This window comes from Myotis lucifugus, unplaced genomic scaffold (genome assembly GCF_000147115.1).
Source record: "Myotis lucifugus unplaced genomic scaffold, Myoluc2.0 scaffold_59, whole genome shotgun sequence".
NCBI lineage: Eukaryota > Metazoa > Chordata > Mammalia > Chiroptera > Vespertilionidae > Myotis > Myotis lucifugus.
In genome coordinates, this window is record NW_005871107.1 from 2,021,865 (window position 1) to 2,049,112 (window position 27,248).

The 27,248-nt window shown below is 38.1% G+C and overlaps 1 protein-coding gene across 1 annotated transcript in view; it reads left to right on the forward strand.

Moving 5' to 3' along the window:
* Window positions 1–27,248, forward strand: part of COL19A1 (collagen type XIX alpha 1 chain) — a 277,248-nt gene that overhangs the window by 102,883 nt on the left and 147,117 nt on the right. Inside the window, 3 exon segments of the mRNA XM_023754306.1 lie at window positions 7,416–7,469; window positions 16,764–16,817; window positions 18,548–18,583. Of these exon segments, the coding sequence (XP_023610074.1) occupies window positions 7,416–7,469; window positions 16,764–16,817; window positions 18,548–18,583 (144 nt within the window).

The following is a 27,248-nucleotide window of genomic DNA, read 5'->3' on the forward strand; positions in this document are numbered from 1 at the left end:
GATGCATATTGTAAGTGCTAGAGCAAATAATTTTAAAACTCTCACAAAAGCTACTCATAAGAGAAAACTAAAATGGCATGCTAAAAATATTTTTAATAAAATGAAGGCAGTGAAAAAAGAACAAAGGAATTAAAATGATATGAGGCACATGGAAATTAAATAACAAAATAAAAACCTTTACCTAACCCAAGGTCACAAAGGATTTCTTCTATGTTTCGTTCTAGAAATTTTATAGTTTTAGATTTATATTTGAGTCTAAATTTCATTTGAGTTCTTTTTCTTGTAGGATGAGATTTATGGACTGAAGTTATTATTATTATTTTTTTTTGCACATGGGTAGCCTCCATACCAAAATTACATTAAATGTGATCCAAAGTCATATGGGCAATTTACTAACTCTTAGAAGAAAACTGGGCAGTAGAGCCTCCATGTCTGTCAGCCGGACACCTACCCTGCAAGTCACTCATGTGTGGCTTTAAATACTTGACTTAGATGTTCATGCCTTTTTTTCATCTTTAAAATGGGATTAATGGGACATTAAATTTCAATTCAAGGAGAATTTATGATTATATATATTTATATTTATGTATTTATTCACAATCACCATAATGCCCCCTCCCCACCCAGAGCTAAAAGGACAGAGACTATCTTCTGAGGTCTACAGCTGAGCAAAATGCCATTCAGAAATCTTGGCTTCCAGTGCTGTGGGCCCATCAAGTCAAAAGAATTTTCAGGGACAATGGAGCTAAGCTTCCTTGTCAGATTTTTAAAATCCATTCTATTTTTTGTTGTTGTTAATCCTCACTGGAGGATATTTTTCCATTGATTTTTGAGAGAGAGGAAGGGAGGGGAGAGAGAGACACACAGACACATGGGGGCTACCCATGGATTGGTGACCTCCCACACATATGACCAGGACCAGGGATCGAGTCTGCAACCAAGGTATGTGTCCTTGATCTGAATCAAATCTGGGACCCTTCAGTCTGCGGGCCAACACTCTATAGACTGAGCCAAACTGGCTAGGGCCATTCTATTAATTTATGAATCCATTCAGTAATCATTAATTGAGAAACTACGGTAGTTCATTTTATTTTTTTAACTGATTTTAGAAAGAGGAAGGGGTAGAGAAAGAGAGACAGACAGACAGACATCAACATCAATTGGCTGCCTCCCACACGTGCCCTGACCAGGGATCGAACCTGCAACCTGAGCATGTGCCTTGACCGGGAATGGCACCCACCACCTTTTGTGTGCAGAATAATGCTCCAACCAACTGAGCCACACTGGCCAGGGCAAGAAAGTGCTAGTTTAGCTCTTGCGCTAGGAGCTAGAGATAAACCAGTGAATAAGGAGAATGCAGACCCACTCCTCAGGTCAGCGGTTCTCAACCTGTGGGTCACGACCCCTTTGGGGGTCGAACGACCCTTTCACAGGGGTCGCCTAAATACATCCTGCAATCAGATATTTACATTACGATTCATAACAGTAGCAAAATTACAGTATGAAATAGCAAAGAAAATAATTTTATGGTTGGGGGTCACCACCACATGAGGAACTGTATTAAAGGGTTGCGGCATTAGGAAGGTTGAGAACCACTGCCGCGGGTGATTTAAATTCTAGCATGGCCCTTTGGAACCCAGGGATCTGTGCAAAACTGCAGGGATCTGTGGAGAGAGAGGCAGGGAGAAAGGCTTTGCCGTGGCCAAGGCAAGTTGAGCTGCTCTCTGCAGGACTAGGTTAAACCTCATCAAGCCTGTTGCTGCTCTTCATCTTTAATCCTCTCCTATGTGGTGAGAGAAGCTATGTGGAGACATGATTAAAGCTCTTGGGAGATAGAGTTTTAAGTCCAGCAAAGTGGTATAATCAAAGATTAAACCAAACAGGTAAAGAATTAAAGGAGGAAAAAAATCAAAGGAGGCTGTATTTTAGATGATGCATTAGTGAATTTGATATCCATTTAAATGTATTGAGTATTCTAAAAATCATCTCCTACGCCCCAGTGAAGACAGCTCTGTCATGGAGGTGAAAATCATGTGTCGTGGATGGAACAGCTTGGCTCTCTCAGCACCGGGCTGGGGGTCTTGTCTCAGACTCAGTTTCCCTACGTGAAAATGGAATAGCAGGTATCTTTAACAATTTCCTCCTTTGTCTCTTATAAAAATAAAATAATATAAAAATAAGTCATGTGGAAATACAAATAACCTGGTATAACCAAAACAACTTTTAAAGAAAAATCTGAAGGACTAATACTATCTGATTTTAATATTTACCATAAAGATAAAGTAATAAAGAAAGTGTCATGTTAGTGTAAAGATAGACAAATAGACAAATGGAAAAGAATAGAGCCCAGAAATAACCCCACATATAGATGGACAACTTACTTTTAAAAGAGGTACAAAGACAATTCACTAGATAATGGATAGTTTTTTTAAACAAAACTGTTGGAACAATTAAATATTTCTTTTTTTAAATAAAAGAATTTCAATTCATATCTGTCACATTATTCATTATAGGTGCATATAGCCACTTTATAAAATAACTAAATTTATTTATAAATAAAGTGTTAGATATTATACTAAAAAGATAATCCATAAAAGAAAAAGTTGATATGTTAGAGTTTATAAAAACTTAAAATCATTTTTTTAAAGACTCTGCTAAAAGAATGAAAAAACAAACTACATTGGGAGAAAATCTTTGCAAATTACATATATCATTAAAGGATTTTTATCAAAATATATAAATAACTCTAAAAATCCTATTTTTAAAAAATGAATAAATAATTTAAATAAACACTCTCTATAAACACATGAAAAAAGTGCTCAACATTAGTCATTAAGGAAATGCAAAAGCAAAAAAAAAGTTTTAAATTCTTGGAAATGTTTGTTATTTAATTTGATGTTTTGATGGGCAAATACATATATCAAAACTTATCAAGTTATATACATCATATATGTGCAGTTTATTGTATGTCAATTATGCCTCAATAAAGATGTAGAAGATTTTAAAGTTTAAAAATACCATTGCAAAAATAAAAAGCCAAACTATATTTTGGGAGAAAATATTTGCAAATTATATATCTGATAATATCTAAAGAACTTGTATAAATAATATGTAAAAAACTTTTACAACTCAATAATAAGTTAGGCAAATTAATTAAAGATGAGCAAAAGATTTGAATGTGCACTTCATCAGAGAAAATATGTGTATGGCTAATAAGCACATGAAAAAAATCATTAATCATTAAGAAAATGCAAATTAAAACTGCAGTGAGGTATCACTTTGCACCCACTGGAGTGGCTGTAATAAAATAAGACTGACAATACCAACTGTTGGTGAGGATTAGTAGAAATTTGAAACCCTTATATGCTGATGATGGTAATGTAAAATGATACAGGCACTTTGGAAATAGGTTTGGAAGTTTCCTAAAAAGTTAAACATGCACTTATTATATGATCTGGTAATTACACTCCAGGATATTTATTTACCCAGGAGAAGTTGAAATACATGTATGTCATTGTCCATAGCAACCTTATTTAGAACTAGAGGCCTGGTGCACGAGATTCATGCACTCGGGGAAGAGTGGGGTCCCTCAGCCTGGCCTGCACCCCCTTGCAGTCCAGGAGCCCTCGGGGGATGTCCGACTGTCGGACATCCTTAGCGCTGCTGTGGAGGCGGGAGAGACTGCCGCCACTGTCTCTGTACTTGCCAGCCATGAGCCCAGCTTCTCGCTGAGCAGCGCTCCCCTGTGGGAGCGCACTGACCACCAGGGGGCAGCTCCTGCATTGAATGTCTGCCCTCTAGTGGTCAGTGCGCATCATAGCAACCAGTCGTTCCACTGTTTGGTTGATTTGCATATTAGCCCTTTATTATATAGGATAGCTAAATATGGGAAATTGGTGAATGGATAAACAAAATGCCGCACATATATCCATACAAAGAATACTGCTCAGAAATTAGTAATGAACTACTTATCCTTGTAACAACATGGGTAATCTTCAAAACCACTATGCTGCATCAAAGAAGCCAGACCAAGAAAGGCTGCATATTGTATATGAAATTTCTAGAAAGAAAAAAAGAGAGAGAGAGAGAGAAAGTGTATCAGTGATTGCCTGGGCTGTAGATATGATGGGCAACTGACTACAAATTTGACACAAGAAAACTTTCTGCATGATGGGAATATTTTAATCCTGAATTGTGGTGATGGTTGCACAATGAAATAATTGTAATGAAACTCATTGAACTGTACATGTAAAACATGTCATTATTATGGTGTATAAGTTGTACTTTAAAAATAAAAAAAGATATCTAGTCTGGAAGTAGGAATTTGAGACTCATTAGCATATACATGGTCACTATAATTATAAAAGTGGAGAAGATACCTAGAGAAAGTCCATTGAAAGGGAAAATTTAAGAACCTGGTACAGATCCCTATGGACTAGAAATGCCTAGAGCACCCAGCACAAAAGAAAATGAGAAAATGTGGCTATAGAAGTAGAAAGAAAAAAAACACCAAATATTATAGTGTCTCAGCAAGCAAGTATTGCTCAGAGGGTGCTGGTCAAAATAAAAGATACTAAATGCTATAAGTGGCTCAAAGAAGAAAATACACCAAAAGGTGTCTAATAGTGGCACCTGAGACCTTGGAATGACCAGCTTCTGAGAGCAGGAAGGGTACAGGGCAATCTGGGAGTGGACTTTGAAAGTGAGTGAGAGGCAAATGGAAATGCAGACAAAGAAAGTCTGGAAGGTCTGCTTCAATGTTTGTCTGAAAATGGACAGAGGTAGATGAAGCAGAAACTGACAGGAGATGCAAGTGAGGGATTTTTGTTTCCATAAAAGATTAAACTGCACATTTCACTGTAGTTGGAAAGAAGTGAGTAGGAGGAAGGATGTTGAGGATTCAGAGGAAAGGGCATCAATCCTAACTAATAAAAGTAATATTTAAATTAACCGTCACTCCGTGACAAAGATGGTGGCGCCCATAGTGGCCAGGGCGGGACGCTGGCGGTGTTGCCCCAGCAACGCTTGCCCAGCGTCTGGAGGGAGAGGAAGAGAGGGGCCTTGGGCCAGAGTCAGCCTCGAGGAATGCCCAGTGTCTGCGCCTTGGCCGGATGGAGGGAGGGGAGGGCAGGGGCATTGGGCTGGAGTTCGTGGCGAGGGATGCTAGGCTCGCAGCAATGTGAGCCTAGCGTCCGTACCGAAGGAGGGGAGGGGAGAGGCCTTGGGCCGGAGTCCATGGTGAGGGATGCTGGGCTCACTGTGATGCCAACCCAGCATCTGCGACACACTGAAGTAGGGGAGGGGAGGGGTCTGGGGCTGGAGTCCCTGGTGAGGAACGCTGGGCTCGCAGCAACGCGTTCAGCTTTAGAAGTTATTTACTAACCATCAGTAAGTAAATAATTTCTAAAGCTGAACATGTGTGCTTGGCCAGGTGAAGAGAGGGGAGGGCAAGGGGCCTCAGGCCAGAGTCTGAGGTGAGGGACGCTGGCATCCTCCCCCCCCCCCGCCCCAATGCACGAATTTCACGCATCGGGCCTCTAGTTTAAACATAAATTGCATGAGAAGAAATAGATGGAATTGAAAGCACAGGTTGAGGGATAAGTATTAAAGAGAGAATGAAACAATTCTTCTATGCATAAGAATAGAGGGAATGGTGGTATAGATGTAAGTTAATTCATAGATTTCAAGGCAGTAAGGGGAAAGCTTGGATGGCTTCTGCTTTCTCTGTAGGAAGCATGGCCATCTGAGAGTAAGAGCAGAAACCCTAATACTAAGGATTTGAAGGGAATAGAGTAGTTTAACGACCTAGAATGAGGTTAGTTATCATGAATTTATAATGGTGCTTAACTGCCCCATTATATAATTTTCTCCTGAATTAGTTAACAGCCTAGGAATAAGAGAGAAAATGGATAGTTGGATTCTTTGAACTTGGCGCCACCGGGAAGATGGAGAAGATCCAGGGTATACTAGTATAGAGTAGTGATAACAGAGCAGTTGAAGGATAGATCGTGAGTATGGACAAAAACGCAGACATTGGGGGCTGATGGACATCACCTTCACTTGGGTTGCCCTGAAACAAGGTTCAAGACAATGCTTGGGGCAGGTAGTTTATCTGAGAGGGATCTCAAGAATCAGATGTTAAGAGGTGGGGAGGATAAGTCAAGTAACAAGAAAAAGTTAATAAAAGGGTATGTTTTAAGCTGGTTATCATTGTAGGGAACTGGGACTGAGTTATGCTGGGGACCCTCTGAGGAATCATGGGGAACATGCCTTGCAGTTGTCTCTATAGGCTAGGAAATGGACGCATGAATCCACCAGGATCGGGCCTAAACCAGCACTCGAACATGCCCTGAGGGGTCCCAGATTGGAGAGGGTGCAGGCTGGGCTGAGGGGACCCCCCCATGCACGAATTTCATGCACCGGGCCTCTAGTATAATTAATATTTTGTCACATATATAATTTTTTCTATTATAAATTTCTTCTCTAGGTTCCATGCTTAAAGACCTCTTACTTACCATGAGCTCTAAGCTATGTTCACTTATATTTTCTTCTGCTCCTTTAATATTTTCATTTCTAAGTGGGCTCTCTAACCTATACAGAATTAAATTAAATACAAGACTGCACATTTATTCTTAATAAAGTCCATGTTGTTTATTATAGTATATAATTCCAGTCTGTTGTAGCATTTCATATTACAAATCTGTTATATATGCCTTCATGATATATAATATATTAGTGATTCTCACCTGGAGGCAATTTTGCCCTCTGTGGGAAATTTGGCAATGTCTGGAGATATTTTTATTTTTCCAGATTGAGGGTAGAGGAGCTGGGGGAGAGGCTGGCTACTGGCCTCTAGTGAATAGAAGCCAGAGATGATGCTAAACATCCTACAATGGAGAGGAGAGCCCTAAACAAAGGATTGTCAATGATGCCAAGATTAAGAGAACTTGATAAGTGTGAGATATTGATCCATTGGGTACCATTCCTCTACCAGTTTTATACCCACTGTAGTAATATAACCTAGTCTGTATTTCTTTTTTCTACTCGTATTATTTCCTTATGATACAATCTTAGAAGTGAAATCACTGAGCCAAATGAAATGAACAGATTTAAGACCCTGATATATATTGCCAGATTGCCCTCCAGAAAGTTCCTTATTGCTTATAGAGGCAAATAAATAATCCTTGTTTTATTTCTACTCTAATCATTTTTTATGCAGCTTTTCTTGGACCTTTAAACCCCTCTCTGATTCTAGAACTCAGAATTATTTTTTAAGGAAATGTTTCTTTCAAGGGATTAACAATGTAATCACATTTTTATAAATACCCAAACAGTGTAACTCTTTTGTTTTTTCTTAGTAAAGGTTCTTATATATATATATAATATTTTTCATTGTATAAATTGTTTTTTTCTAGGGTGAACAAGGAGAAAAAGGTGATCCAGGTCTGGCTGGCATTAATGGAAAAGATGTAAGCCCAACTCTCTTTTTTCTAGTAGACTTTACATTTTGCTACTGAAATATGTTGGCTACCTGATGCTATTAAGATTCAACTACAGTGTAAGAATAAAGGCAATTTTTTCACATGGCTTAGTAGAGACCCAGAGGTTTTAATTTCACTACAGGTTGTTCCTTGACTTTATATACAGTTGACTGTTGAACAATGTGGTACCAAACCTTGCACAGTTGAAAATGTGCATATAACTTTTGACTGCCCCAAAACTTAGTTGGTTCCACGGTGTGCGTGTGTGTGTGCAGAAACACACACACACACACACACACACACACACACACATACACACACTGCCTCTGTGGGTACCAAAATCCAAGGATGCTCAAGTACTCTGAATAAAATGGCATAGATCAATGTTTACAGGTGACCCTCCACATGCATGGGCTCCTAACCACAGATCAGAAATAGTACGGGTATTTATTGAAAACAATCCACATAGCAGCACAATTCACCATAGCTAAGATTTGGAAACAGCCTAAGTACCCATCAACAGATGAGTGGATAAAGATGCTGTGGTACATCTACACAATGGAATACTCTGCAGCTGTAAAAAAGAAGGATCTCTTACCCTTTGAGGCAGCATGGAGGGACCTGGAGATTATTATGCTAAGTGAAATAAGCCAGTCAGAGAAAGGTAAGTATCACATGATGGCACTCATATGTGGAATCTAATGAACAAAATAAACTGATGGACAAAATAGATGCAGAGACATAGAAGCATGGAACAGACTGTCGAATTTCAGAGGGAAGACACGGGAGGGAGGGTGGGTGAGAAGAGATCAACCAAAGAACTTGCATACATGTATGCATACCCCATGGATACAGACAATAGGGTGGTGAAGGCCTGGCGGGGAGGAGGCGGGCTAGAAGAGGTCAGTGGCAGGAAGAAAGGGACATATGGAATACTTTCAATAATAAAGATTAAAAACATAAAAAGAAAATTCGTGTACACATGGACCTGTGTAGTTCAAAGCCGTTGTGTTACCCTTAACAACCCTTTCTTCCTTGTTTCTGACTTGCACTTTGTCTAGTCTTCCTTTCTCTGTCTTTTCGCTTCTTACATTCTGCTGTGGCCTGTGTTCTTACCCAGGGGTCACTTTTCATCCTCCCCCAAATCTCCATCTACTGAGGGTCTGTAAAGGTAAGATCACAGTGGTGAAAAGAAAAGGCAGAAAGGAAGGGAAACGTGTATCTGTGTTGCTCACCCTCCCCTGCCGTAGTTCCTCAACCTCATGGATACCCTTGCCTGTAACACCCTCCGATCCTACTATCTCCTCTCCTTCCCCTTATGACAGTTATTCCTGGAGCTTTACTTAGATTCTTTTGATGAAATTTAAGGGCCCAAATCTGGGTTTTTCTCTGAAATGTAGATTAATCTTACTTGAGGTCATCAACCTTACCACTTACTACAGATACGCTAACTTTACCAGGGAAAGTGTCCACAATGAGAATCGTTTTTTCCCCCGCAATTTTATTTTTTCACCTGCATGAAAAACATTTTTGAAAGGCTCTGAAGGGCCACACTACCTGCTTTATGGATAAAAGAATAACAAAGCTAGATTTGATTCCTTAATGCCATAGAGGCATCAAATCCCTCTATAGCAAACCCCATCTTGCCTGTAGCAGGTCATTGCGTGGGAAGGGAGGCTGATCATTACAGTCTTTGGGGCCTTTGGACAAAGTAAGAGGTTCACCCCAGTGGCGTGGAGGGTTCCTCCAAAGCCCGGAGAGTTAGTGGTGAACACTGGCATGAGGCCTGACCCCCAGGGCTTCACTCTTATTTACTTCCTGAGAAGCCACCTTTGCATCTGCAGTGTGACCCTCCTTCATTTTCCTCTCCCCTTTGAAGCCATATTTATACACCAGAGAACAGGAGCCGGCACCGGTGGCTTGCAGCAAGGGGAGCCTCTGCCTCTTCTCTACCTCCTGCTGTACATCAGGACCTGCGCTGTCACAGCCCTGGGCCCACACATTTAAATGGAGCCTCTGATTCACCCCCCCCCCGCCCCCGTCATTGGAGGTCCCTGATGCAGTGGTACCAGTTCCGGAGTGGAAAGCCAGGGTCCAGTTTGTGTGCCAGCTCTGCCACCAGCTGAGAAAAATCACTTCTCAGAGTCTATAAAGTGATGAACTACGAATAGATCCTAAAGCCCCCATAACTAAGATTTCCTTCAAAGAGGTTAAGATTGTACATTTGGAAAGCATGAGGAAATTTAAAGCATCCACCCAGGTTTTCTGGGATTCCTGCTACATGTAAGGCATTGTGGGGACAATAAAAGAGGAATACAGCATACAGCTGGAGCCACAGTATGGAAGGTACTAGTATGTATGTGAGGATGCTTGTCCTTCCTCCTCTGAACAGAGGAGAGATATGGTCCAAGCTGTGTTAAATGAAGATTTGTTTTATGGAGAATTGGGGCTTTTGCCTGTGTTTTTTGTTTGTTTGTTTGTTTGTTTGTTTGTTTGTTTGTTTTTCTATCATACTCTTCATGAAAGCAAAGACCTTTTTTGAAATCCCTAGTACTTCATAAATTTTTTGGAGTGAATATATTCTCAATAATTATTTGCTAATGTTTCATTTTAAAAACCGAGAGATTGTTAAAATAGTCTAAAATATAAGTATATGGAGCCTGCATTAGGATAACAGAGATGGAAGGGAGGACAACAATGATATTGCATAGGTAGACTATACAATTTGGTACTTGATTGCAGTGAAAACTGCTGGGGTCCAATCCCAGCGGGTCCGTGTCAAGCAGCAAGGATGGACCGGCTCCCGGCAGAAAACTCAAAAATAACCCAAGGTTTTGACCATTCATTATGGGAAAGATGTTACCTTACAGGAAATGTAGTACTGTTGAAAAAAATTAACTATATTGTTGCACAGATAACCAAGCTACATTTATGTGGGCTTTCTGAGATAGAGAAGCAAAATAAATTTTTTAGAAGTTTATTAAGATAATGTTAGAATTGGAATAGAGAAAGGATTATCCCAAATACTTGAGAATAAAGCTGGAAAGAGGCCTGAGGGATTGGAACCTGACATACATTCACATTACCTTAAAGATTTGGGGGAAACTTTTATGGTGTCTCAAAGTAAGGTGACGTGGCTTTTTAGAATTAATCAATTGATACACAGATGTACTTGAGTGCCCATTAAATGCCCAAACACTCTGGCTGCCATTGTATGAGTCCAAACCTGAGTAGATCAACTTGTCGTGAGAGCCCACAGCCTGGTGAGCGCGATGACCATTCCACTTTGAGGAGGATCTTGGAAGTGTCCTTCACATGCCCCAGCCACAGGCTGCCATTTCTTTAACCACATCATTGTTTAGTGTAGCTCATTAGGCACATCATAAAGCATGACAAAGCACAGTGACTAGCTTTTCTCAGTTGGTTAATTAATATGTAGATGATATTATTTTCCTTTCCTTAATTTTGCCAAAGATATTTAGGAGTCATGACTAAAGAGAAATAAGGAAAGTAATGGAAGTTCTCCTCCTTCCCCTTTACCACAAATCGGAGTGAAGAATCAAGTGTGCAGCTATTATAGCGTTGATGGTGGTTGTTTATTGTTTATCAACTGTTTTCATGAGGAATTTGAAATTCGATCCTCACCCTAGGTTTATGGGCTAGCTAGACTATTTCAGAGTCAAGAAATAAAGGCTCGGGAAATTAAGCAATGTTCTTTTAGAAAATGGTAAAAATCAACCCCTTTCACCCTACATGTTTAACTGAAAAGTCTCTTATTTTCCCACTAACTCAGGCCACCCTTGTTATTGTCTATTTCTCAATACCAAAGTAAACAGACTCTGCAAGCTAAAAATCACTCAGCACTTATGACAGTGACTTTGACTTTCCATAAGCACAGGTACACATTCGTAGGGAATGAAGGCTATTATAATAGCTATTTCCATTTGAATCGAAGTCAAGACATGATGGGGATTATAACTTCAGGAATATTCTGTTAGGATGTGTAGTGAATCAAATCAATGGGCCAGCTCACTCCAGCTTCTTTCCAAGTCAGAGAAAATTGGAAGAATTTAATATTTCTACTACATGAACCAAAGGCCCTTTTTATAGTCTTTATTCTTGCATATTACATATACCTTGATGTAAATGTATCTTTTAATGATTTCTGTGCCAGCTTTCCTACAAAATGTGCAAGCTCACTTCAGAAAGTGTAAACCTTGTTTAAAGGGGAGGGTGCAGTGGTTCGATCTCTCTCAAGGGGATAATGTTGGCATTTGGGGCAAGACGTTTCTTTGCCATGTGGGACTGTCTTACAAGAGCAGAATGTCCAGCATCCTTGAAGCTCACCAACTAAATACCAGTGGCAAATCTTAGTCGTTAGGACAAAAAAAGGCCCTGACATCTTTTTAAGTTCAAGCTTGAGTCTCTCTCTTTCTCTCTCTCTCTCTCTCCCTCTCTCCTCCTCCTCCCTCCCTGTGTGTGTTTGTGTGTGTGTGTATGTGTGTGTGTGTGTGTGTGTGTGTGTGTGTGTATAAACTGTGGATTGATCTCTAGCATATTTGAGTATTAGACCAACAGTATTGACTAAACACATACAGTTTAAGTATTAAATACTAGAGGCCTAAAGCACAAAATTCGTGCAAGGGACTCAGCCCTCGCAGCCCCAGCTTCATCCGGAAGGTCGTCCAGAAGGACATCCAGAAGGTTGTTCAGCTGTCCGGTCTAATTAGCATATTACACTTTTATTATTATAGATTGCATACCAAATATATAGTTTAAATAATGCATGGCAGACATATATTGAAATTGTCAAATTTTTGAATTGCTACAATTTAGCCTTCAAAATACAAGACCCCACCTTTAAGACATTCTAGTTTATAATTAAATGATTTTGATTGTGGCCTACTGTGAGACACATTCAACAGTGGCATCTCAGAACAGACTTGAGAGGGAGACTTGCAACATTGTTAATGTGGCCTTTGAAGCCAGACTACCTGGGCTCAGACCCCAGCTCAGCCACTGCCTGGCTGTCATACTACTCGGTACATTACTTATACTCTCTGGACTCAGTTTCTTCATTTGCACAATGGGGTCTTCATATTAATAATACTTAACTCAAAGGCTTTTGCTGAGGATTATAGGACTTATCCTATGTAAAACATGTAGAACAGTGACTCACATACAGTAAGAGCTATGTAAACATTTGCTGTTTTTAGAAACTGTTAAATAAAACACGTCTACCTCTAATAGAAATAGCTATTCATTCCTTTGTTTTTGTGGGGTTATGTCATCTTAGGAAAGTAGATTTTAATCATTGAGTTTAGTCTCTTCCTCTGCATCTTTATTATTGTCTTTCAAACATCCCTTATCAGAATTACAGCAACTGATGTCCTTAAAATAATCATGTTAATCTCCTTATACCAATACAATCTGTAATCCTGAATAAAAAAAATATTGGAATAACAAAGCGAATAGCTGGTGCCATTGCTGGGGAGTAAGATGCAGTCAGTGGAAGATGGGTAAAGCATCATCGATGGGTTAAAAATTTTAACAAATAACATTATTTTGTATCATCTTCTGATTTTCAAAAATGCTAAATTTCATGAGTAGATCTTCCAATAAAAACTAATTTCATCATCTACCTGCTTTTATAAATGTGGTTACAATCGTCCTTCAGCTTTCCACTTGCCTTTGGATGAAGTCCTGTCTCTGCTTCGCATACAGAATCAACTACTGTACTTTTGAGAATCTTTATAAACATGAATTTTATTGAGAACCTTGGTAATAGATGCCTACCTTATTCAATATTGAATTCGGAGTCTGTTCCATTTGATTCTTTATGCTTTATGGTGAGCACTATGTCTTTTTCTCCCCAGTATTCAATAACCACGGATAGCAGCACCAGTGTGACATGAGGAGAAAAATTGCACTTGAGAAAAGCATTACAGATCTGTTTCTCAGAGCCTATTATGATGCCACGGCCTTAAAAACATTGTACTCTGTCACAGGAAGACATGAGTTACATGGGCCCACTTCAGTGGCCATAAAAGCAGAAGCTTGACGAAAGCAATACTTCTCAATTGCATTTTTTCCTTATGTGAGTTAAAGCACAATTGTACATATCCATCAACATGAGTACAAAACTCAACTATTAATTAGCCATTCAACTTGGACTTGAAAAGTAGAAGCAGCATTTAAGTACCTACCATGTGCTAAGTGTTCTTACAACATATGATTCTCAGAACAAGCTTTCCAGATAACTATTATTTATAATGTGTTTTACAGGGAAGCTTAAATAACTTACTAAAGGTTATGCATAAAATGTGACTCCTGCCTGGTCAGTTGGTTCAGTTGGTTGAGCGTTATTCATACACCAACAAGGTTGCACGTTCGATTCCCAGGCAGCGCACATACCTAGGTTGCATGTTCAATCCCCATTACAGGTGCAAAACCAACTGGTCAATATTTCTCTCAGACATCGATGTTTCTCTCCCTCTCTACCACCACCCTGTCTCAGCCATCCTGCTCCCTTGCCTGAAAAGCGCTATAGCGCCTTCTCTGCTTCCACTCTTGCTGCCTTTAGTCTGTTTTCATGTTGTAGCCAGTGGTTTACTTTTGAAACACAGTCAAATCAGGTCATTTCCATGTTTAAAACAATAAGTGGCTTCCCATTGTACTTACAACAAAACCTATCCTTCTTACCATGGCCAGCAATTTGTGTGCCATGACCCCTGGCTAACCTTTACTTATTCTCTGGTTCCTGACCTGCTTGCTCATGACACTCCTTTCACCCTCGGGGCTCTGTGCTAGCTGTTCCCTCAACCCCAGTGCTTTTCCCCAGGTTCATTGCATGGCTGGATCTTTTGAAACAACAAATGTCACCTCCACACAGAGGCTGTTTCCGACCACCCCAGCTGAAGTAGTAGTTCTCACTTCCTTCACGTTTACCACATTCAGCCGGTTGACCTATTTATTGTCAACCACCTTTATCTGAAAGCATGAGTTCTATAAGGGCAGAGATCTTGATTGTTGTTAAGGAAAAAAATTATTAAAATGGTAAGGAAGACTTTTTATTCAAGACTATTGCTTATATGGGTATTACAATAGGGAAGAGAGATTGTGTTCAACGCTAAATACAAATAGAACAAGTGGGATTTATAGCCAACCCACAGAGTGATGAGTCAATGAATGGAAAATTACTAAGAACAGACAACAAGGGTAGGGGGATTCTTGCTAACGGCAGGCCAAAGACATCAAATGTGGGGGATGAGGAGCCTGATCAGATATCAAGGATGGGGGGCAGGCTGAGGACCAAGATTGAGGCCTCGTCAAGAAGAGAGCTCAGAGGAGCCTGACTAAAGTTTGGTCAAGGCAAGAGTCTTTGTGAACTTCTTGCTCTTTTTTTGTACCTCTATATCAGAGTACTACATTATGTTGTGTATTATATAATATTATGTATATAATATTATTTTAAAATATAATATTACAAATTCAAGACATATGTAAATATATAACATTTCTAGTAGCTACATTAGGAAACTAAAAAGAAATAGGTGAAACTAATTTTAATAGCATATCTTATTGAATCCCATGTCCAAAATGTTGCTTATTATTTTGATATACGTATAATCAACATGGAAAGTATTAATAAGTAATTTGCATCCCTTTTTTGTACCAAATATAAAAAAGCCAATAGTATTTCACACTCACAGCACATCTCAGCTCAGACTAGCTACATTGCAAGGACTCAAAAGCTACACGCCACTCATGGCTACTGTATTGGACAGTGCAGGTCTGAAGGCTGGAAGAGTGACTGCACTCAGGCATACAATAAATGTGTATTGACTAAGTGGATGAATGAAGGAGTACATTAAAAATAAAAACTGGTTACAGAACTGGTAGTTTTCTTCCCACAAGTGTTCAGAATATGTGGGTTGAAAGTTTCACTCCAGAGGCATGTACAAATAGAGCATGTGCTGCTTGAGTTGGGAAGGAATGGATATTTCAAAGAATAAGAGAATATGACATCTCAAAGATGATTTATTTTTCACTCATCTTTGGTCTATAACTACTCCAAGGTAATGATGAAAGAAACATCGCTATAAACTACATTTGTGTTTATGCAATTACAAAGGATTGTTTTCTTTTTCCAATTAGATGCTGTTTTCATTCATTTTTTTCCTTAAAGTATAAGACTACAGTTTTCACATACTCTCTGCAACAAGATTTTAAGTATCCAGTTTCTTTTGTTCCTTAAAATTTATTGTTAGCTTCTGCATTGAGGAAGCTACAGGTGATGGCACTAGACTAGACATTGTTTATTTACTACAAAATGTCAGAGCAGTGATAGCTGGACCCTTCAGGAACAGTAAGACACCTAGATTTACTGTGCATTGTATGGCTTCAGAATATATCTTTTTCCATTATTGTTCTTCCCTCATTCAATGTGTTAAATTAAGTACAAGGAAAGATATTTTTTCCTATTTACCACACAGTCAAGGTATGTCTATCTAGCTTTCTTTGTATTTACACTGTGAGTACATTCGGCTGTAGAACTGATCTCCTGTGGTGAAATGTGTTGTAATTTTCTGAAAGCTGTCATTTCTGAGTCAAATCAACTAAAGGCCCACTAAAACATCCAAGAGTCTAGGAGATTTATGAATACACTTACTGTCTGATATGCTGTATATTATATAGTTTCATTTGATAGCTTTATAAATCCAGGTTTTTAAAAAAAGAGAAATTCAAGAACTAAATCACACTTTAAAACAGAAAAGAGATTACATTTTAGCTTCAGCTTTGTGAGTGGTTGGAAAAGAATACATCTTTCATTTCTTTTCCCCCAACAATGAGATTTCTTGATAGAGACATAAAAATATTTTTTTAAATTTAAATCTTGAATTTTGGGGGCAAATCAATGCTAAATCAGAGGTATTTACAACATCTCCAAATTTAATCCAAAGTGGATACTTAAAAGCTCATACAGATCTAAGTGATGTTCTCCCAGATGGTGAATTAATGTCATTTTAGCAGGAAGCAAAGTTGCACAAATATGCACAATGGAGGACTCACACTGATTTAACATATCTATACCCACCGCAGCGCAGATGTTGCTTGTCATTTCACTGCCAGTTGTCTCCATTTCTCTCCATTCCACACACTGCAGAATGTGGTTTGGGAACTCAGTAAATTATGATTTATTTTGTGACTAATGACTCGTTATAAATGGAAGCTTTCTGTGCACTGTGTATAGAAATCACATTGGCTTTATTTTTTGTACAGGGTTTGAAAGGTGACTTGGGTCCTCGTGGTGCACCTGGCCCCAAAGGAGAAAAGGTATCATGCTCACCGAGAAAAGTGCCGATCTTAAGAAACCCCTGAGAACCTGTGCAGTGACTTTTCATTGATCCTGTTTAACTGCCAAAAGTTAATTTTGTTCAAATGAACCAAAGGCTGTTATGTTAAAAGCATCTGAACAAGAAAAGCCTTTTTTTGGTTCATTTAATTAGTTTGAAGAGACTAAATGCACAATTGCTAGTCAACATTAATTTGTGTTTATAAGATTTCCCTTTTCTCTTTCTTGCTTAACAGCATTAGGTATTCCATCACCAAATTAGCAACCGTGTCCTGTATCAGGGAACTTTGCCAGTAGCACTGAGCTGCTACTGTAATGGTGAAGCAGGTGGCCTTTGGGGGAAAGGAGGCTAATTTAGTATCTTCGTCTAAATGCTCCATTTCCTGCCACCTTTTCTTATATGCCATTTTATAGTGGCATATTGGCAATTGACCTTGAAAAGAGAATTAAGAAATAGTAAAAGCAAGAGTCGTTTGGCGCAAGGTCATTGGATGATCCCAATTTGATGAGAATTGTATGCATGGGTGTTTTGCACTATATGTAGTTCTCCACCATCAGCACATTTAGAAATCCTTGTCTGTCGTCAATATTTACCTCTGCACTAAAGCTGGTCTTATAAATCGGTCCTCAGTGAGTGATATAAGCTACATCAATGTTTCTTAACAAAGATTGGTCATTTGTATTCAATCATTCCCCCAAATAATGAATATACAATGCTGTCTTAACTTTTGAGATGACTGTATTAGATGAGAAAAGAGAAAGTTATAGAGATAGTTTCAATCTGAGAATACAAGGTCCCAGTGCCCCATGCCACATAGCATATGCTCTCCATAGTCTCCACTTAAATAAGGATGATAGCCATGATGCTTGGTCTTAATGACTTGACTCTGGGTCCCGTGGCGCGCCCCAGACTCTAACAGGAGGAAGATTTTCATATACATTTTACTAATTTTCTTTCATCTGACACTTCTATTATAGAGAAAGGGCAAATAGCAATATTAAAATATTTCCTCTAATTAACTCCCTTTTAATGTGCACGAATTTCATGCACCGGGCCACTAGTATTTACATATCAGAAAATAGTGAACTTTTAGATGAACCATTTTTTAAAGACTTTGACTCATTTGTCAATACATCCATCTGGTAATTTGTATTCACATACATCAGCAAAGCAATGTTAGTATTTAAAAATACATAAATATGGGCAAAGCCTTTTACAATTGATGGCAAGTGCAATGCCAATTCAGCAGAGCATTAGAAGAGGCCATGGGACCACTTCTTGCAGCTGGGAGGCATGAAGTGGGGACATCCATTTATTATTTCTGCTGATCCTCATACTAACTTTGTCAGAAAAATTGTCCGTCATTGTGACATGTCCCAGCTGCTCCATTGGCAAATAGTCATATTTGAAGAAATATTCTTTCTAATTTTGGTTCAGTGGATAAAAGTATAGAAATTAGATTATTTTAGCTTTTCAAAACAAGTCCTGCAAAAAAAAAATAAGAGTGCACCAGGTGATATTTATATCATGAGAGCTCAAAGCACATGATACATTTCTCATTGTGCTTTTATCAAGATAAACTTCTACTTTTCTTTTCTTCAGGATTTATCTATCTATTCAGATATTGTTTCTATCTATTCAGAAAATTTACAAATATTATGTGTAAAAAGAGGCTACTGGTAACTGCAACTTTTCTTTAATTTATTTTAGGGTGAAACAGGACCTCCAGGACCACCAGCCTTAACTGTAAGTATTCTTAAATCAAAATGCAAAATTGAAATATGTTATCCTATTTGTTATTTACACTACATCATGGCTAAACCAGAATTTAAGCCACAGGCTATTTTGAGAATTGATCGTGACCTCAAGGTGGATTTAGCCAAACCTCCAAATGTTAAAGATGGGGGATCTGCTCACAGTAGTGAAGTACTTGAACTGAGGTTTCATAGGTAGTTACTAGAAAAGTCTGGAGGCAGTACCTATCCTGAGCAATTTTCTCTACCTTCCTTCCATGTGGTTCATAATGTTACCCCTTAGATGTTTGATTATACATTCTTGACGGGACATTTAAAGTTAATGGACTCAGAGACAGTTCTGCATACTCTACAAACTGAAAAAGAACAAAACAAACCATAATCACCCGGTGGTAAGCACAGCTACCTACTTAAGTGGATTGTGACATCCCCCCACACCTGTCCAAGACTGTTGCTTTTTTCTATATGATTTGCTTCTAAGATTTGCAAATGATAAAATGGTGATCTTTCAGAAACAGATTTATGAGAAAAGTTTATAATGTGCACATAATGGGATTATTCTCATTTAAATGGTTCATTCATTTATTAAGAATTTAATCATAAATATGTAATCGTTTTATATTTATATACAATTTGCTACTATAAATTTTGTTCATAGGCCATTAAGGATTCTCATTTAACTTAAAGAATTGATTTAAGAATGACTCTAAGCCTAATAGAAAAGAAAAAAAGTTTTCATTTAAAATAAGATCATTTGTAGCCTGAGGTCTCTCGAATTTAATTGTTGGTATGACCTAATGACATAAGTTAAAAATTTAAGTCATCATTTTTCAAAGACCTGTCCTGGTTATAGAAGCTCACATTTAAAAAAGTCTTCTAGCATCTGGATGGAGCTTTTCCCAACAGAGCATAACAGGAATCTCAAAGGCTGTGTGTGGCTTTAATAACATTTACATATCGCTTTATACTTGGAAAATGTCATTTTGGACAATACTTTAGTAATGTCTTACACCAGGCATGTCAAACTCGTGGCCCACGGGCCACATGTGGCCCACAAGGAATATTTTTGCGGCCCAGCCAATATAACGGTATGTAAGAAATGTTTTAATAAAACTTTTGTAATTTAATTTTTACAATATCCTGTTATACATAATTATTAATAACGAACTACAACATTTGCTAATGACTGATTACTATAATCATGTTGCATTCATTTCCCTTACGTGCCTTATGCGCTGGCACACCATTTCTCTCCACTAATACTAGCAGCTAGTTTTTTAGCAGCCAATTGCCACGTCATTAGTCTTGTACTGACTTGTTTGGTGTGCGCAACAGGAAATATTTCGCTTTTGGAGAACAAGAAAAATGGGTTTATTTGTATTACACTTATTAATTTGTGCAGTTATTCAGTGTCTGGTAAGTTAATGTTCAAGAAAAAAATATTAATTTTTATGAAAATGTTCTATTATTTTATGTTAACAGTTACTCATTTATTTCAGCCCTTTGTATTCAGCATGTCACTATCGAAATAAACCTATGTTTCTATGAAAATTGAAGCTTTTGTTTTTTTGCAGCCCACATAAACTTAAACTTTGTTTATTTGGCCCGTGTTAGCCTTTGAGTTTGACATGCTTGTCTTACACAAATAGTCTTTGCAGTGCTTACTTAAGGGACAAGTATAAATAGAAAATCTAAGGAACCAAACAGATGACTTTCTTAGGAATAACCAAATTCAACTTGCAATGGAATTCTGTACTTGAAGCTTTTCTTTTCAAGATGGAAATAAATCTGTGTATTTAGAGGAAGCTTTAACTGTATATTATTCAATTTTTATACTAGGTAGAGTTTATTTTTTAAAATTATTTGGCAGTGATTTAGGGTTAAGCCTGCTCATTTTACTTAAGTCCCCTGCTTGTTTTTCTTCAATCAAGTGATTTGCTCAACCGCTTCCTTTTAGTTATCTGATTTCCTAGTTGTTTTCAACTTGTGTTTGAAGAGCAAAATGCAGTTTATGTGTATCAGTTCACCGCATATGCAGTTTTGACTCTGTAATCAGAAAGTTGTATTGGACTGTATCGGTTTTGTGGATTTTTAATGACGGCTGATGTCTTCCTGCCAAGTAGCACCCTATAGGTGTCTCTTGGCACTATTCAGCTGGCAGATACTGAGAGGGTACAAGCTAATGTTTATACTTAACTAAGGATATGTCAAGGCAAAAAGACAATGAAAGGAAATGTTTTATTTCATAAAGGAAAAAATCTGTACTACTTGGATATGACCATCTGTATACTTGGTATTACTTTATTAATGTAGATAATCAACTGTTAACTATGAAATAGGGATGAACTTAAATGAATGCCAAATTACCATGCAAAATAAATATTTAATTCATCTTATAATGCAAATTGATACATTTTAATGAAGTGATTGATAACAGTCTCAAGGAAGCCACAATGATGGACTCCACTATATTTGAATGAAATAAGGCACCGAGCCCTGGCTTGTGTTGCTCAATGGTTTGAGCGTATTCAATTCCTAGTTAAGGGCACATACCTGGGTTGCAGATTCGATCCCCAGCCCCAATTGGGGAGCACGCAGGAGGCAACCAATTAACGTGCTTTTCTCACATTGATGTTTCTCTATTTTTCTCTCTCCTTTCCTCCCTCCTTTTCACTCCCCCTAAAAATCAATGGAAAAATATCCTAGGGCAGTGGTCGGCAAACTGTGGCTCACAAGCCACATGCGGCTCTTTGGCCCCTTGAGTGTGGCTCTTCCACAAAATACCGACTTCTGCACATGGGCCACAAAGTTTCAATCGCACTGTACATGGGCACCCGCACATGGTGTTTTGTGGAAGAGCCACACTCAAGGGGCCAAAGAACTGCATGTGGCTCGCGAGCCGCAGTTTGCTGACCACTGTCCTAGGGTGAGAATTAACAAAAAAAAAGAAAAGAAAAGAAAAAAAGAAAGAAATGAGGCACCAATATATAGGAGTCAATAAACTTAGAGTTCAGCCACGGTGGTTCTCACAGCTAGCTGCACACTAAACTCCACGGGAGAGCTTTAAAACATACCAATGTGTGCCTCCACCCCGAGAAATTATAATTCAATAGATACGATGTGGAACCAGTACATTTAAAAAGCTCTCCAGGTAGTTATATATGCAGTGGGAGTTGAAAGCCACTGTTTATGGCACTATAATGGAACAAGCTTTTTCTCTACTTGGAAAATTCCTTGAGACCTTTGAAGAAGCCTAGCTTTCATCTTAAATTCAACTTAATGTATTGTAATAAAGAAATAGCTCTTTCCATTTGGGAGGCATAATAGTAAAACTAAATTAAGACTGAAGCCTGTTTGGTTAAGTGGAGGAAATTAGGGCTAGGAAAGTATCTTTATTTATAACCTTCACCTAACCATTCAAGGACTCCTGTGGGCTCAGGTGACTGAAGACATCTCAAACTTTAATGTGCATAGGAACCTTAAGGGTCTTGTTTAAAGGCATATTTCATTCCATAAGCCTGAGGTGGGGGCCTCAGATTCTACATTTGTAATGAGAGGATGCAGATGCTACTGGTCCTGAGACCACACCTGGAGTCACAGGGCTTAACATCCAATTGTGCTGCAGACTCTGCTTCCTTCGACGGATCAGTGCTTCTCCACCTGTAGTGCACATTAGAACCACTTGAGGTGCTTTCAAAGCTCCAATTCCCAGGCTGTACCTTATGCCAAAAAAAAAAATGAGAATCTCTGGTCGGTTTAATTTTCCCCCAGCGCTTCCAATGTGCAGCCAAGGATGAGAACTAAGGCTCTGAAGGCGTGTCGAATACTTTTCTCCACAGCTTCCTCTTTCAGAGTCTGAGCAAGCATTTTAGAATTACTCGTTACTTCAGCTTTTGTATCAAAAACACCCAACCTGATTACTTTCAGAAGCACTTCCAGGAAATGCAGACTCTCTGTTAATACCTGTGATTTGGGTCCTGATTACTTGATTCTAGAGGATGACCAAGACCTTCCATCTGCACATTTACAACCCACTTGTATGTCCATCAACAGTCCTGTCTCGAGCGGGACTCAGCATTGGCAAGTACAGCACATAGAACCCCAGAGACCAAGCATACAGACCTGAACTGCCCTGAATAAATACAGAAAAAAATGCTGAACACTTTTTCCCCCCTCTGAAGCATACACACTATCTTTGTTTTGGTTTTATTTGAATTTTGCTTAATAAGAAATTGAGAGCAATACTAATTGAGCACACTGAAACACTAAGTTTACTGATGCAGGGTAATCCTTTTGGATACAGGACTTTTTGAAAAAGATTGTGTTTATCACTGGTATTTTCATGTCCCTGTGGATTACTGTACTTTGGCTATTATTTTAAATTTTAAAAATCATGTAGAACCATTTCATTTGAGAAATCCAATATATAAAACTATCCATCTATTTTAATGAAATGTTACTTTGTTTCTTAGTTATACTTTCCCGAGAACTGGTTGTATAAAATTGGTTCTCAATGGAGGAGATGCATAACGGAGTAAGAGAAGCCAAGTGTAGAAGAAATAAGGAAAGGCAACTTATGAAATGGGAGGAAATATTTTCAAACCACATATCTGATAAGGGGTTAATATCCAAAATATATAAGGAACTCATATAACCCAATAGTAAACACACACACACACACACAAATAATTGCATAGACTTTTTTTTTTGCAAAAAAGACATACAAACTGCCAACAGGTACATAAAATGATGCTCAACATCAATACTCATCAGGGAAATGTAAATTAAAACCACAATAAGAAATCATCTCACATCTCTTAGCATGGCTATTATAAAAAGACAAGAAAAAATGTGTTGGTGAGGATGTGGAGAAAAAGGAAACCCTTGTGTATTGTTGGTGGGATTGTAAATTGGTGCAGCCACTGTGGAAAACAGTGTGGAGATTACTCAAAATATTAAAAATAGAACTACCATATGATCTAGCAAATCTCACTCCTGAGTACATATCTAAAAGAAATGCAGTCCTATCTCAAAGAGACAATCTGTATTTCCATGTTCACTTCAGCATTATTTACAATAACCAGGACATTGAACCAACCTAAGTGTCTATTGATAGATGAATGAGTAAAGAATATGTCACATATATACAATTACTCAGCCATAAAAAGAAGAAAAGCCTCCCATTTGCAACAGCATGGATGGACCTTGAGGGTCTTATGCTAAGTGAAATATATCAGAAATACAAATACTAAATGTTCTCACCTGTATGCAGAAACAAATTTATAGGAACAGATAGTAGAATGAGGGTTGTCAAGATGGAGAGTACGGGAAATGGAAAATATTGGTCAAGGATAAAAACTTCTAGATATGAGTAAGTTCTGGGGACCAAATGTATAGCATGATAACTATAGTTAACAATACTGTATTAGATATTTGAAAGTTGCTAACAGACTAACTCTTAAATGATATCAACACATACACACACACACACAAAGGTATTTATGTGAGGTGATGGAGTTGTTAACTAACCCAATTATGATAATCATCTCACTATATACTAGTATACGTGTATAAAATCAGATTGTATACCTGACTCTTACACAATATTATATGTCAATTTTATCCCAATAAAACTGGGGGGAAAGTGATTTACTGATGAGTTTAAAATGTTTTTCTGTTGGCATTTATAATTTACAAAGCAGATATTAGAGTGCACTTACATAAACTTAGGTGGGATAGCCTGCAGTACACCTGTGCTATATGATATGGTGTATTGCTCCTAGGCTATAAGCTGTATGTCATGATACTGTACCAAATAACATAAGATTAAATCAAGTACAAGAGAAAATGATGGGATTAAGAGACAAAGTATGAGACGTATGAGACTGCTGCCTGGGTAACAAGGCCTACTGTTATACAGCAAACTTTTCTTTTTATAGGGAAAGAGACTATACTCTAAAACAGGGGTGGGGAACCTTTATTTGGCCAAGGGCCAGTTGGATATTTATAACATCATTGCTTAATATAATTCACTTAATATAAATTTATGTTGCTATGAAAAAAACTCCTAGATTTATTGAATTTTGAGTCCTGCCTGCGGTTGCCTTGGCAGGGCCAGACCAAATGATTTCATGGGCTTTATACAGCCCACAGGCTGGACATTCCCCATCCCTGCTCTAAAATAACCATAAAAATATATGGACACAGAAAAATAATGTCATGAAGGCCTGGGGTGGGGCGGGGGCTGGGTGGAGAGAGGCAAAGGTGGGGAAAACAGGGGACATCTGTAATACTGTCAACAGTAAAAAAATATATATGCATATATATATATTATCTATAGTAATAAAAGCATAATATGCAAATCAATCAAACGGCCGAACAGCAGAACGACCGTCTGGATGACCATGCTATGACATGCACTGGCACCAGGCCAGCCAAGGCGGCTGTGATGCGATTGGTCGGGAGGTCCCGCTATCGCCCCATGATCACCCTGCAGAGGGAGGCCAAGGTCACCAGCCAGCATGGCAATCAATCAGGGGGCTCCGCGATCACCCCAAAGAAGGAGGCCCAGGCCACCCTCTGCAGGGTGATCGATCGGGAGGCTCCACTATCGATTGCCCCAAAGATAGAGGCCCAGGCCACCAGCCAGCGCAAGCGGGCCTAAGCCAACAGGTGAACATCCCCCGAAGGGCCCTGGACTGTGAGAGGCCGCAGGCTGGGCTGAGGGACCCCCCCACAGTGCACAAATGTCATGCACCAGGCCTCTAGTATATATATACACACACACATATATGTGTGTGTGTGTGTGTATATATGTATATGTTTACATATATATATACACATATAAACCAATAACATAGTTATTATTATCATTATCAAGTATTATGTACTGTACATAATTTTATGTGCTACACTTTTATACAACTGGCAGCCCAGTACCCTATATTTATGTGAACTAAAACCAACACTGAATAAGGAAAACATATAATAACATCCAAATTTGTTTAAAAAACAATGTATCAAAGATTATAATGAAAATTTATGTTAAAGATACATTCTGATAAATTATTCTGAAGTCATGAAGATTTTCACATAAAAATGCTCTATTAAAGGTAAAGATTTTATGGTTTATTTGTATTTTTGAATTTTGGCATTTTACATTAACCTTTTCTTGACATTTAAATATAACTATAAATCTTTACATTTCAATATGCAGCTATAATAAGTACAGATCCTTTGTTTCTTTGTCATTTGTTGTTAAAAATCTGAATTTTGTGTAAATGTAGTATGTCTTTCCATATAACTTCCTAAACTTGTGTATATGTTTTATGTCCTTACTATTTACTCACTGTTCCCAGCTTCTCCTCAAATAAATATACTGCTGTTTTTATAGTCAAGTTTTGCTAAATTCCTTACCTGAAGGTTCAGAAGCAAGGTCTTACTAAAATGAGGCAACTGGTTAATGCTTCTTTCCCTCTCTTCTCCTTTGGCCTTTGCGTGTCATGTCAGAAGAGATAGGTGGAGAAAAGTGGGACAATGCTACCTCACATAATTTACCCACTAATTTTAGTTCCCAAGGAAAATGACTGTGTTGCTCTGGCCCTGTCTCTTTGGGGAGTTATTAAAGACTCATCCAGATGGCACCAAATGTTTACACAGAAGCCAAAGGTTTAGAGAGTCAACAGCAGAAGTGTCTTAGACATGCTTACTAAATGAGACTTTGAATGCCAGTTCCTTAGGGCCCAGATAAATCCAGTTGAAAGGAAAATTAGGCACAGAGATGGAGGACAGATTTCACCCTATGAAAGCTACCTAAATACCATAAACAACTGAGAGGAGATCTCAGCTGCTTATTTATAAATCAGATGACATACAAATTAACAGATGGCCCTAATGCACAAGAGACAATACAGTATTCATATAAGGGAAGTCTTGCAATGTAGTGTTTTGTTTTTTTATAAATTAGCATAAACAAGGTACAGAAATGATCAGTAGATAAGATGGTCCCTTCCATCCCTTCCTCCCTCCTTTTAACCTGCCCAGTTACTCAAATTCTAACTGTGTCAGACACTGCACTAGGTACTCGGGACACAAACAGCACTGGCTGTCTTTGCCTTCTTGGAACCTATTGGGTTTAAGAAAAAGCAACCAGTTGGTTATAAAATTGCTCATTTTTAAACTGATCATTCGAAATTAATACATAAATATTCTACAAGTATTTGTACAACTGTAGTTATGCTTGTACTACACAAAAACATTTAGTTATTTCTGAAAAAATATTTTTTACTAGAATTTTTATGCTATAATTTGGTTATTCATTTTAAATACATTTAAATCACAGACTCAACTACTAAATAATTACTTTTTACTAAAATTTCTAAGGAACTATAACCATCTCTTTTTTAAATTTTATTTTATTATTGATAGTATTACAGGTGTCCCCCTATTTCTCCCCCCTTTACTCCCCTCCTCCCGGCCCCTGTCCCACCCCTGGCCTTCTCTTTTTAAGTGAATGAAATATTGTATTCTTGTTAAATGCCCATGAAGCATAATTTCTCTTTCTGTTCTGACTAGAATAAATATATGTTCTATAGCACAGTAATTAACAGGCAGTTCAATTTAGCATTGTTTTAAATTCTTACATATTAAAATATGGC